This window comes from Chiloscyllium punctatum, chromosome 1 (genome assembly GCF_047496795.1).
Source record: "Chiloscyllium punctatum isolate Juve2018m chromosome 1, sChiPun1.3, whole genome shotgun sequence".
In the NCBI taxonomy this organism is placed as follows: domain Eukaryota; kingdom Metazoa; phylum Chordata; class Chondrichthyes; order Orectolobiformes; family Hemiscylliidae; genus Chiloscyllium; species Chiloscyllium punctatum.
Genome location: NC_092739.1, coordinates 146,772,637 through 146,786,834, shown reverse-complemented (window position 1 = coordinate 146,786,834; position 14,198 = coordinate 146,772,637). Strand labels below are relative to the sequence as shown.

General features: G+C 44.3%; 1 protein-coding gene across 4 annotated transcripts in view; it reads right to left on the bottom strand.

The window, feature by feature from the left end:
- Nucleotides 1-1,564: 1,564 nt before the first annotated feature.
- The window catches only part of smox (spermine oxidase), a 48,244-nt gene continuing 35,610 nt past the window's right edge, over nucleotides 1,565-14,198 (bottom strand). For all 4 annotated transcript variants that reach the window (XM_072576830.1, XM_072576861.1, XM_072576840.1 and 1 more), the window contains exons 6-7: nucleotides 9,225-9,385; nucleotides 1,565-4,175 (exon numbers count right to left, since the gene is read on the bottom strand). In XM_072576830.1, coding sequence (XP_072432931.1) covers nucleotides 4,023-4,175; nucleotides 9,225-9,385 — 314 coding nt within the window. In that variant the 3' untranslated portion in view covers nucleotides 1,565-4,022. The remainder of the gene's footprint in view (nucleotides 4,176-9,224; nucleotides 9,386-14,198) is intronic.

The window sequence follows — 14,198 nt, the reverse complement described above, 5'->3', positions numbered from 1 at the left end:
TGCTCCCAGGAGGACCAGTTCCACCATAGAGCACACCAGATGGCCTCCTTCTTTAGAGACTGCAATTTCCCTTCCCACGCGGTTAAAGATGCCCTCCAACGCATCTCGTCCACATCCCGCACCTCTGCCCTCAAACCCCACCCCTCCAACCGTAACAAGGACAGAACGCCCCTGGTGCTCACCTTCCACCCTACAAAACTTCGCATAAACCAAATCATTCGCCAACATTTCCGCCACTTCCAAATACACCAGGGATGTATTTCCCTCCCCATCCCTTTCCGCCTTCCGCAAAGACCGTTCCCTCCGTGACTACCTGGTCAGGACCACACCCCCCTACAACCCACTCTCCAATCCTGGCACTTTACCCTGCCACCGCAGGAACTGTAAAACCTGTGCCCACACCTCCTCCCTCACCTCTATCCAAGGCCCTAAAGGAGCCTTCCACATCCATCAAAATTTTACCTGCACATCCACTAATATCATTTATTGTGTCCATTGCTCCCGATGCGGTCTCCTCTACACTGGGGAGACTGGGCGCCTCCTAGCAGAGCGCTTTAGGGAACATCTCCGGGACACCCGCACCAATCAACCAAACCGCCCCGTGGCCCAAAATTTCAACTCCCCCTCCCACTCTGCTGAGGACATGGAGGTCCTGGGCCTCCTTCACCGCCGCTCCCTCACCACCAGACGCCTGGAGGAAGAACGCCTCATCTTCCGCCTCGGAACACTTCAACCCCAGGGCATCAATGTGGACTTCAACAGCTTCCTCATTTCCCCTTCCCCCACCTCATCCTAGTTTCAAACTTCCAGCTCAGTTACTGTCTCCTTGACTTGTCCGACCTGCCTATCTTCTTTTCCACCTATTCACTCCACCCTCTCCTCCTTGACCTATCACCTTCATCCCCTCCCCCACTCACCCATTGTACTCTATGCTACTCTCTCCCCACCCCCACCCTCCTCTAGCTTTTCTCTCCACGCTTCAGGCTCACTGCCTTTATTCCTGATGAAGGGATTTTGCCCGAAACGTCGATTTCGCTGCTCGTTGGATGCTGCCTGAACTGCTGTGCTCTTCCAGCACCACTAATCCAGTATTTGCTTTCCAGAATCTGCAGTCATTATTTTTACCTCTATTCAGAGATCCAGGCTAGTGCTTTGGGAACATGGGTTGACATCGTAAAATTTGAATTCAATTGATAAATCTGGAACCCCCTAATCTAATTATGACCTATTGCCAATTGTTGTGACAACCCATCAGTGTCCTTTACAGAAGGAAAATCCACTAACCTCATCTGGTCTGGCCTAATCGTCATTGCAGACCCACAGTAGTGTGGTTAACTCTGAGCTGTCCTCTGAAATTGCTGAGCTAATCACACAGTTCTTGGGTACTAAATGCTGACCCATTCAGCAATGCCTACACCCCCACCCCACCCCAAAAAAAACCCTGCCACCTGAGAACAAGAATCTAGTTTTAGCAATGTCAATGCATCAAACTGGGCATTGTTGTTCTTTGTAATCTTCACAATCAAAAGAACTTTAAATAAAAAGACAAATTATAAAACGGAACTGTGGTAATTCAGTTTTATTTATTGAATTGTTGGACCCCATTGTATTTGGACTTGTGTGCAATATTTGACATTTCTTAAAAGTTACAATTCCATTTGCCATTGGCCTGCCCAATTCCATGACTGATCGACATCTTTAAGCAATCTTTAAGCACATTTGTTTACCATATTCTCTCCATTTTAAAGAAAAATATAATTGCAACATAAACACATAGCAACAAAACCGTAGGAATTAGGCAAAGTATGACATTGTCAAATTAAAAGTAGACCAGCAGGTCATAGTAACACTGGATTGTGGACAGTCATTGAATTACTTAAGATACAAGTTTTAAGGTATTGATCATGCCGCCATCTATTTCTTTCCACATTACATCAATGTTTATTTCAACAGTTAGAATGGATGATAGAGGGACTGCCAGCCATATGCTAGATGTATGTACATAATCATATTTACCATGTGCTTATGTCTGTGAAAAATAGTCAATGATTTCATGAGTTGGAGCAATCTGGAGGAAGAAGAATGCAAAATGCAAGAGAACACATGTAATTGAGCCTCTGCCCTGATATTCATTGATAGACTACATAGCTTCCCACAGCCTCGTCCAACACAATGCAAGGGGTGGAACTGAGCTCTCCAAGGCACAAAACATGGTGACAGTGATTTGGCAGCTGGCTCCAGGCCAAATACAATGGAGAAAGAAATTAATACTTTGAAATACACTGCCAGCCCAGGTTGTGTTGTTGATATGCATCAATTAATCTCCCTTTTCCCCTGTATTTATATTCAAAGGTTACAGAATAGTAGTGGTTCACAGAGACAAAGAACTGGCATTTGTAGATTCTCTTTCATGACTTCAGGGCGTCCCAGCACACCTTATAGATATTGCATTATTTTTTCGTGGCATCATTGACTAATCTGTAACTTTATCTTGATTACCTATTCCTTTATAGTTCTACCTAATAAAAATCTTGATCAATTTCAAATCAATTTTCAATTGGCTTAAACTCAACAGCTCCTTCGAGGACACAGTTCTAGATCTTCATGACTTTAATGTGAAGAAGGCCTTCCTGACAGGCCTTGAGAAGTCTAGCTCTGCTTTAAGATTTTGCCCTTGGTTCTGGACTCCACTATCAGAAGACATCATTTTTTTTTAATCCGGTCCATTAATCATATGAAAGAACTCCATTAGATCAGCCCTTAAACTTTTATACTGGAAGGAATACAAGCCTAGGCTGCAACACTCTCTCTCCAAACTTGTTCTTTTATGGTGAAGTGTAACACTCCAACCCCACTAAGACTTGCTAAGTGAGGTACTCAGAGTTAATGCTGTACCTTTAACAGTGTCTAGTTTTATATAACTGTCATGTAACATTCACTTCCTTGGGATAAAGCCAAATATTCTTTTATTTTTTTCAAGTTCAGTTTTGTCGTTGTCCATTAGCTTTTAGTGGTTTTGTACACACAACTTTAAATCTGTGCTCCAGCACAGACGGTAGCTTCTCACAAGACAGCACAACGAGTTATCTTCCTTAAGTACCAGCTGAAAGATCTTCACTTCCTAGATTAAAAAATGTACCACCCCAGTTTTAGCCATTCATTTAATCTATTACTGTCATTTTGCAATTTTCTGCTCCCATGTATATTATTTACTGGGCCTCCTAACTTGGTATCACCGACAAACTTGCATATACTGCTGTCTACTCTTCCATCCAAGTCATTTATAAATATATTAAATGGCCCCAGTATATATCCATGAGAGATACATGCAACAATCTGCCAATTTGAGTATGTCTATAATTCCCTAGTTTCCTGTTTCTCAATGACGTGCCATAGGACTTTTCATAGCTGTTTGCAACTCATCTTATCCAAAAGGTGAAACCTTCAAAATTGCTTAGCACTGCACAGGAGTAACAGCCTAAACTATGTTTGTTAGCTTCTAAAACTGTGTTTGTTAGCTTGAACTCAACCTTCCAAACCAGAAGCAAGCACACTATCCTTGAACCACTGATAAAAGGTGGGGCTTTATTTAATGGCTGTTGTATCTAGTAGCAAGAGACAGCGAAACTCACAGCAGCAGTTTGCAAAACACCTTCAGGTAACTTCAACCTGGAGCCTTTGTCACAGATTCAGCTCCACAGGTAAGTTTGCTGACAGTCCCTGCTGCTCTGTTACACCCATCATTTTATTATACAGTGAACAACAGCAGAAGGCACTTATGATACAAAAAATCAAAATGAGGTTAGAAGTACATTAATTTAAAAATTGAAACAGTACTGGGGTGTAAACATTTGCATGGTCAAAGCTTTATCAGAATGTGTACATACATAAACCCATTTTAAAATGATTTCAAACCTTATTAACCCCTTATTAAACAAGATTATAATATTGCATTTTAAGAAATAGTACATTGAACACATTTTTCGTCCAGTCCATACAAGGTCTTGATGGTAAATGGTTTGTTAGTTATCAAACCTTGTGCCCTTGCCTTGGTAGAGGTCTTGATACATTTCTATGAGACGTGCAGCTTCTCGCTCCCCAGAAAGCAAAGCACCGTGTGTAGTTGAGTAGTACTTTCTGTGAGTGGCCTCCCCAGCAAATAAAACCTGCATTGGCTAATAGAAGCAAAAACTCATTACAAATCATAGGTTAAATCTCCAATCACTTCTCATTTGTTAAAACTCAAAAATGTTTCACTATTTCACAAGTCCGGAGAAGTCAATATGTAAATCACATGAAGTACATTCCATTTTCAATTGCAATTTGGAATAGAAACAGCACAAACATTATGCTAAAACCGTACAGAACACTAGGCAGGGCTCAGCTGTAGTACTGCACACAATTCTGGTCTAACGCACTACAGGAAGAATCTGCTGGCACTGTCCAGGTAACAGAGGTGCTGCCAGGACTGAAGAGCTTTAGCCATGAGGAAGCATTGCTTTGACTGGCACGGTATCCTTCAGTAGAAAGGAAAGCAAGGGGGAGATTGAATGGAAGAATAAGAGGGGCCAAGATGGGGTTGATGGATAGGATCTATTTTAATTCATGGAGTGGTTAATAATAAGGGAGCAGAGATGTTAAATTATCAGTGGAAGGATCACAGGGCAGGGGAAGGGGAGTCAGAAACTCAGGGCTGGATTTTCACAGAGCTGGACCAAATCCAGAGACCTTTAAAAATGGGAGGCAGGTCCTGACTGCAGAAGTCCACCTCCATTTCCAACAGATCCAATGTTCTGCAGGGAATGGAAGGGGTGGGGCGTGAAGGTCTTGAATGAGAAACCCAAACTTAGTGAGGGCATTTCAAAATAGTGTTGAGTCAAAGAGATCTCATTTTCACCCATGTTAAGTCTCTCAGACTGTAGTGTCATCAACACTTAGTCAACAATAACCTTCTCACTGACACTCAGTTTGGAATCCGCCAAAGTTGCCAAACTCCTGACCTCAACACAGCCTTACTCCTATGAAATTATGGAAAGGGCGAAGGATTATCACTTTGGCAAAAAGAATAAAAGCACAGACTACTTTCTAAACGGTGAGAAAATTCGTAAAGCCAAAGTACAAAGGGATCTGGGAGTGCTGGTCGAGGATTCTCTAAAGGTCAACATGCAGGTTGAGTCTGTGATTAAGAAAGCAAATGCAATGTTGTCACTTATCTCAAAGGGTTGGAATATAAAAGCACCGTTGTGCTACTGAGACTTTATAAAACTCTGGTTAGGCCCCATTTGGAGTACTGTGTCCAGTTTTGGTCCCCACACCGCAGGAAGGACATACTGGCACTGGAACGTGTCCAGCGGAGATTCACACAGATGATCCCTGGAATGGTAGGTCTAACATATGAGGAACAGCTGAGGATCTTGGGATTGTATTCATTGGAGTTTAGAAGATTAAGGGGAGACTTAATAGAGACGTACAAGATAATACATGGCTTGGAAAGGGTGGACGCAAGGAAATTTTTTCCGTTAAGTGAGGAGACGAGGACCCGTGAACACAGCCTTAGAATTAGAGGGGGTCAATTCAGAACACAAATGCGGAGACATTTCTTCAGAGAGTGGTGGGCCTGTGAAATTCATTGCCGCAGAGTGCAGTGGAGGCCGGGACGCTAAATGTCTTCAAGGCAGAGATTGATAGATTCTTGTTGTCTCGGGGAATTAAGGGCTACGGGGAGAATGCGGGTAAGTGGGGTTGAAATGCCCATCAGCCATGATTAAATGGCGGAGTGGACTCGATGGGCCGAATGGCCTTACTTCCACTCCTATGTCTTATGGTCTTATAGTCTTATCCAGTCAGCAAACTTTGCACTGTTGAGCTGGAAGAATGGGCTATATACTGGATTAGTGGTGCTGGAAGAGCACAGCAGTTCAGGCAGCATCCAACGAGCAGCGAAATCGACGTTTCGGGCAAAAGCCCTTCATCAGGAATAAAGGCAGTGAGCCTGAAGCAGGGAGAGATAAGCTAGAGGAGGGTGGGGGTGGGGAGAGAGTAGCATAGAGTACAATGGGTGAGTGGGGGAGGAGATGAAGGTGATAGGTCAAGGAGGAGAGGATGGAGTGGATAGGTGGAAAAGGAGATAGGCAGGTCGGACAAGTCCGGACAAGTCAAGGAGACAGTGCTGCACTGTAAGTTTGAAACTAGGATGAGGTGGGGGAAGGGGAAATGAGGAAGCTGTTGAAGTCCACATTGATGCCCTGGGGTTGAAGTGTTCCGAGGCGGAAGATGAGACGTTCTTCTTCCAGGCGTCTGGTGGTGAGGGAGCGGCGGTGAAGGAGGCCCAGGACCTCCATGTCCTCGGCAGAGTGGGAGGGGGAATTGAAATGTTGGGCCACGGGGCGGTTTGGTTGATTGGTGTGGGTGATTAGGAAATGTTCCCTAAAGCGCTCTGCTAGGAGGTACCCAGTCTCCCCAATGTAGAGGAGACCACATCGGGAGCAACGGATACAATAAATGATATTAGTGGATGTGCAGGTAAAACTTTGATGGATGTGGAAGGCTCCTTTAGGGCCTTGGATAGAGGTGAGGGAGGAGGTGTGGGCACAGGTTTTACAGTTCCTGCGGTGGCAGGGGAAAGTGCCAGAATGGGAGGGTGGGTGGTAGGGGGGTGTGGACCTGACCAGGTAGTCGCGGAGGGAATGGTCTTTGCGGAAGGCGGAAAGGCGTGGGGAGGGAAATATATCCCTGGTGGTGGGGTCTGTTTGGAGGTGGCGGAAATGTCGGCGGATGATTTGGTTTATGCGAAGGTTTGTAGGGTGGAAGGTGAGCACCAGGGGCGTTCTGTCCTTGTTACGGTTGGAGGGGTGGGGTCTGAGGGCCGAGGTGCGGGATGTGGACAAGATGCGTTGGAGGGCTTCTTTAACCACGTGGGAAGGGAAATTGCGGTCTCTAAAGAAGGAGGCCATCTGGTGTGCTCTATGGTGGAACTGGTCCTCCTGGGAGCAGATATGGCGGAGGCGGAGAAATTGGGAATACGGGATGGCATTTTTGCAAGAGATAGGGTGGGAAGAGGTGTAATCCAGGTAGCTATGGGAGTCAGTGGGTTTGTAAAAAATGTCAGTGTCAAGTCGGTCGTCACTAATGGAGATGGAGAGGTCCAGGAAGGGGAGCGAGGTGTCAGAGATGGTCCAGGTAAATTTAAGGTCAGGGTGGAATGTGTTGGTGAAGTTGATGAATTGCTCAACCTCCTCGCGGGAGCACGAGGTGGCGCCAATGCAGTCATCAATGTAGCGGAGGAAGAGGTGGGGAGTGGTGCCGGTGTAATTACGGAAGATCAACTGGAAGAATGGGCTGTCAAGGGAGCTGAAGTGACACATATGGTTCATGATGCAAAAGTTATGAAAAATGTTGTGAGCACTCAAAAGCTGCAGGAGCCTGAACAAAAGTCTGAAAATGATGATTTTGGTGAAAAGAAGACAACAACTCGAGCGGATGCTGCTTTAGCTTTATGTGTGTTGATTAAACTTACCAAAGGCAGATTCATCACTCAGCACAACACATTTCACAAGTGCACATTCTGCACTCAACTGACATGCAAAAGACAGTAAGCAAATCAGCAAGCTGACATGTTCAATACAGCTTCCAGGGCTTGTACTAGGATCCGATCGCCAACAAATTTTACATCTTCAAGGGAAGTGGTAAAAGATGATTCCCATTATTTCCTCTTGAGTACCCCATAGCCTGCATTATTCTATACTTTAATTCATGCTTTAATGTACTGTTGCAAATTAGAGTTATAAAAGTCACCTCCTGGCTACCTGCATTTCTTTAAAACTTATTCTTTGAAAGTTCATGATCCAAGTTTGATGCTGGATTCCACAGGTAAATATAACTCTCTATAAATAGATACTTGCTCTCTATTGATCAGCATCATCCATTCCCATGCTGAATAAGAAAGATTTTAACTATGCAATGCTATTACTCTGGACAAGTCTGTTCTTAGGTTGTGAGGTATGTTCTTAAGTATGAGGATAAATGTATAGAAAAGGACCAGAGACAACAGATTAGATGAGAATAAATTAATAGCTTTTGTTGTATTGAGAAACTTGAATGCAGTATTAGACTATTAATGCCAAAAAGACCAATAATAGTTGTGGTAAGACAAGCAAGAGAATTTCAAGCAATAGCAGTCATAGGATTTCAAAACTGTCCACTCCAGGAGGAAGGCTGGGGAAAGTAGGGATGATGTGTCAGGAAAGGATACATTGGGAAAGGAGACAGTCTTTATTTCAGCTCAGTGAGGTGGATGGTTTTGAAGGTTCACAGAAGCAAATTCCACATTAGCTTTCAAAAGACCACTCAATATAAACTTGGAATTTAAATGAAAATGCAGAGCTGTGGGGTAGTGAGACTAATTGGATAGATTTCAAAGAACTGGCAAAGACATGATGTCCAAATGGCCTTCTTTAATGTTCTGTGAAAAATACTTTCAGAGAAAGATTGGTAGTCAAACACAGCAATAAATTTAACTCTCAGGTGCCCATGTCAAATGGCTTTGCAGATTGTATTGGAAGAATTTATTTATTCACCAATATTAATGAATGTCGAGTGTCATGATACCATGTCTGAGTCATTATTTTCCAAGATGGCCAAATCTTAAATTTCCTAGCTTTCTGTTCAGCAGACTAACAGCAGAAATGTAAATTTCAAGCTTGCCCCAGTATCTCATTACCTATTCCATTCTTTTCCCTGACAACCTTTGACCCAGTTGCTATCTGGTCTGAGCCTTGTCCTTTTTTTTAAAGTCTTTCCTGGGGTTTGGCTGTCACTGACTGAGTAACATATGATACACTTGAACTGAGTGGCTTGGCAACCATTTCAGAGCACATTTAATGGTCAGCCCGATTGCTGTGAGCCCAGGGTCACATGTCAGCGAGACCAGAAAACAAGTAGATTTCCTTTCTTAAAAGACTTCAGTGAGCCAGAAGAGGTTTTTACAATAATCAAAGACACCATTACTGAGAGCCACTTACACTTGCATTTGTTAATATTAATAAAATGAATAGGCACTTCCTAAAGTTTCTACGAGTCAATCTGTTCCAATCTGCAGCAGTGTGTAAACTCTATTTGGATGGAATATCTTGTTTCCCTAGTTTGGAGGTCCTATTGACTATAACTCTGGCACATCAACATTAGACCACCCCACTGTACCCTGTGAATTCTCATGTGCTACTTACAGCCACTTTTGTGCTTTTTGGATAAGGCAGGGGCTTTGCAAGTTTCTCCACATCTGCTCCAGTCGACCCGACTCGGGTGTAGGAGTAAGACCCGTGGATGTAAGGGTTACTGCCCCAACCAGACCGCAGGATCCTCCGGGGTTTCGGAATGTGTGGGTTCCCTGTGGATACAATTGCAAAAGAGTTCAGCACATTTCCCAGAATTCTCTAGGGGGAGGGTCAAGTAACATTCCACTTTGAAATTATGTTGGTAACATGTCGCCAACTGCCTCAGCTCATGGAAGAGTTATGTAAGTATCAGGAATAAAGTTTATAACCCAATGGACCCAAAAAGATGTCAATTGACTCGAGTCATCAACCTTCTGCCAGTTTGGTGCATGTCATAAGTAAGTGATTGAACAGCACTTTTGAGTTTTCTTTGCCAGAATCTGTATTAGCTGTGGTATTCTTGAGCTGTTAAAGCACCAACAACAGATATATGTCTAGCAGTGCACGGCGAATTTAGTTACAAAAAGGAACTTGATGTCAAATAAGCAGTTAAATGTAAACGTTCAACAAAAGTTCATTCAAAAAGGCACTCAATGTATCTTTACAAGTCATTCACGAAATTTCATTAATATGAAGCCATTGTCAGTGCAGTTTCAACTGGGAATGACCCACTGTTCAGAGAATGTCCAATGTTACCACATGTGTATCCAACTCCTCGGAATGTTATAGATTTAACATAATGGATCCAGGGTTTCCGTATGGATACCACCCAGAATCTAGGCAGAAACAGACTGCAGAATTCTAAGCTGAAGCGAGTTACGCTTTAGTCTGCCTTACATATTGAGGCTTATACACCAATAAATTTGAGTGAACTTTACCACCTTGGCAAAAATTAGTGTCCAATTCATTCTTGCCATATTTTACCAATTGACTCCAAGCCAATGACCGCTCCAGGAAGAATCCTGGCTCTTAGTCATTATGAAAAGAACCAGGTGGCTACCCAGTCCAAAGGAGAGCTGGACGTTACAATTGCTGATATTGACATTCAGGGTATAACTTGAGAAAGAGGGAAATTCCCACTGGCCACGATTAAAAGTGAAACTGCAAGTGTGTCATGTATGAGCTCATAAGCTACACTACTAACAGTAAACCATTGAAACCTTACCCAGTGATGGTTCTGGAGGTACTAGGGGGGTGGTCACGCAAGTGTCAAGTTAAGGTAACCAACCTGTCAAGAATGTAGGGAATAAGATCACATCATTATGTTCTTGTTCTGCTGTTCAACAAGCCCTGCACCAGCAGCGATACTGCTTACAACCATGCTCCGATATCATCAGTCATTTCAGCCGGCTCATTTAGGTGATTAGACTACAGTCCAACAGTGTCAATGCTCTTCATTGTCATAGCTACTTCACTGGTGAGAGGCTGCACTGGCCTCTAATGGCCATGCTAGTGAGGTGCTGCAAGTGCCCCTGCTGCTGTTAAGCCTCACCCCCCTGAGCTGACTACATCTCCCCCGACTCTGGTGGGTGACTTGGTTGATAAATGAACAGGCAAGATCCAGTGCTGAGGTCCTGAGTGTTGACCTGTGCTGGGCTCCAGATAGCCAAGAGGCACTGCAAAGATGGAAACAAAATAGCATTTATAAGGAATCAAAGTAATGGCAATTCTGAACTGGCCTGGCGAAACACACACCATGTTCGGTCAGCTCCAGTGGCCAAGGAAGATCCGGGATTGGCCTCCTGTAACAACAGCCATCAGCTCCATTCTATTCTGGCTGTCTTCCCCTGTAAGCTGTGAAGCAGTGAGCAAAGGGCATCTGTTACAAGGTAGCTATGAATACCTGCATGCTAGCAGGCAGCAATGGACAAGTGGGCTTGCTTACTTGTGCTGGTGTGCAAGACAGGTAGTGAAAAATGAGCCCTTGAAGAAATGAAGCCTTGCCCTGGTAAGGACGCAGAATTGTGAGACATAGATGATACTTCAGAGGTCTAGCCTCTCGTCATTGGCAAAGAGCAGAGGAGCATTTCAAGTCAGATGCCTACCTTGCTCCAACACTGCAACCAGGCGAGCATCACAGTGTTGGTCCATCACCAGCTGATTCATTAGCACATCCCTCTCACATTGGCAGGCAAACACCACCTCTTTTACTACCCATGTCGTCAGCTCAATGCCAGGATCCTCAAAGCATGGTACCCTGCTTCCTCTAGTAGATCGAGCAACCACAATATGCCAGGCTGAGTAATGGCTTCAGACAGCACAGGTGATGATTCAAGGGGAGCACAGGATGGCAAAGTCAACGTGCAGCAAACAGTGAAACGCAAAGCAGCTCTATCTTGGGAGAAAGGTCAAGCAAACAGGCAGTAGTCGCTCAGAGTGACCAACAGTTGATGCAAGAGGCATCCAGAAGTGCAACCCCAAACCGCTGCCCTCCAAAGGCAAACAGCCATGTGCCCCTCAAAAGCCATTTATTGCCTTCCCACCGCCCTTTTAAGGTGTCAGCTTTGGATTAGGACATTGGCCTCAGAAGGTCATGGAATGGAGTTCAACTTGGCCACTTGGCACATAATCCAAGATGGCACACTCAGTTTCAGATGGGAGATTAACCCAGGTCTCATTTGCCAACTGCAGAAAAGATCAAAAAGATTTCGTACCACAACTTCAGAAAGCAGCAGCAACATTTTCCCCTGGTGTCCCTCAGTCACCGGATTATCTGGCCATTAACTGATTGCTGGTGGTGGAGAGATTGGTGTGCACAAAGTGGCCAGGGCATTTTGCATATACCTGCAGTCAACACATTTCTAAAGTACTTAATTGGCTGTGAAGTCTTTTGGGATATACTGAGATTGGGAAAGATTATACAGATGCCAATCGGTCCTTCTCTGATCTGCCTTTTTGTGAGTGCATGTGCCCGCATGTGTCTGAAGCTACGTGTTGAGGGGGTTGGTTGGCTGGATGGCTGGTTTGCGATGCAAGGTAACCTCAGTGTGGTTTCAATTCCTGCACCGGCTGAGGTTACCATGAAGGTGCCACCTTCTCAACTTCTCCCCTCGCCTGAGGAGTGATGACCCTCAGGTAAATTACCACTCGACATCTCTCTCTCTATCTCTATTTCTCTCTAATGACAGAGCAGCCTTATGGACTTGTTGGACTATGGCAGATGGGGAGGAGGGGCACATGTTGTGTTACACACAAATCCAATACATGGAAATGAGCTTCGAGAGGAGAGTGGGGTCTCAAAGCTTGATGTCCGAGAATACTTTAAGTGGAGGATACTCTATTTAAATTACACTTATAGAATGTCCTGACAGTTATCCAGTTCACTGCCCCATGGTGACAAGTCATGGCCTGGTCCTATCCTAGTTGATCATGGTTAATCTTGGCCCTATGATGGTTGGACATAAGTTGGAAATTTGCTTTTTCCCCCGAGTTGTTTGAGGTATCAAAGGGACACCAGACATGGTCCAGCAGCGAGAGTAGAATTACTGCCAGATGCATGTGTGCAAACTTCTCATGGTCAGCTCAACAGTTACCTTCAACAAGACCCCAGAGCAGCAACGCACTTAGCAACAGTCGCAGCGTGACTTTGAATGGCTTGAGCAGGGGAAGTAGGGAATCACTGTCCATATTTGTAAAGAGTAACTACAACAGAACACAACAGCCGACACCGAGAAACAAAAAGCAAATTCAAAAACATATCAGTGGAAATAGTCTTGCAGCACAGCCAAAAAAAAAGTAGGATGAAAGTGGATTGAGAACAGAGTACTCAAAGTGTACAACACCTCCACAGAATCCACAATACTATACCGAAATTTATCAAGCCACAGTACTCACAGCACAACTCTGAACTTTTAATCCAATAACGAACTAACTACACAGTATCACATGACAAGGATAATTCCTGGCAGATTTTATTTAGTCCCAAGGAATTTTACTGAAGGGCACTCAAACACAAAACAGAGTTTCCTGCTTAATTATACCACGTTCCAACCATTACAATAACTTTCTTCAGAATAGGTTTTACCAATGTTTTGTTTCAGGAGGGACAGTATGGAATATTACAATGCTCAAACAGCCAAATGCTGGAGACATGAAGGATGTCGAGTGACGTACAAAAAATGTTAACCTGCCCTTTCCCATTGAAAGCCCAATGTGCATTACTAGAGTTTTCCATTCCAAGGGGCCCCTGTCTTCTCTGTTTTAGTAACAGATCTGTCTTATTACAGCCCCAACTTGTGGAGGTGCCTTGGGATCAACCTTGAGCGACATTCAAGGCACAATTACAGGATGTTTGTCGCAGGTCGGCAGGTCAGACAAATGTGAGCTCAACTCTTTATTTTTGAAAAGCAAAAGGAGGCCAGGATCAGCTCAAAGTCCCACCAACCTCTCTGAAGAAACTGGAGATGAAAAGCTAGATTTACACTGCAAAGAGACCAAGATGCTTACTTTGCCCACGAATGCAGTAAAAAGGGTTACCCCAATAACAAACACGTGGAAGAGGCTCAAAACCTATTACGCCAACCGCGCTTTGGGTCTTCTCCGTTAACTCGTCGCCTGTTCTTCCGCGTCCTATTGGCTCCGCAAAGCACCTTTAAATGATATGAATGGTGTTTTTTTTTAATGAAAGGCAAGCACCTTATTGGAGAACCCATTCAGAACTCCCTTTCGGCCAAGAAAGTATATGGTGAGAGATCAAACAAATTTCCGATGCTGAAGTTTCCGTCCACAGGGACAACTCTCGGCTCCGTACTCTCCTAGAGGGCCTGGTCCGATGAGGAAGCCATTTGTCAATCTCAATGTTCATCAATGCAAACTAAATCCTCCAAAGGTGGCCCACATACTCAGGAAACTAGGAACAGGAGTAGGTCACCGGGTCCCTTGAGCCTGTTCTGTCTGAACTCAGAGAGTTAATTTACAACAGAGTGGCGACTTTGCCTAATTTCACCTCAGAATCGGCCATGCTGCACACGGATTTGGGGGAAAAAA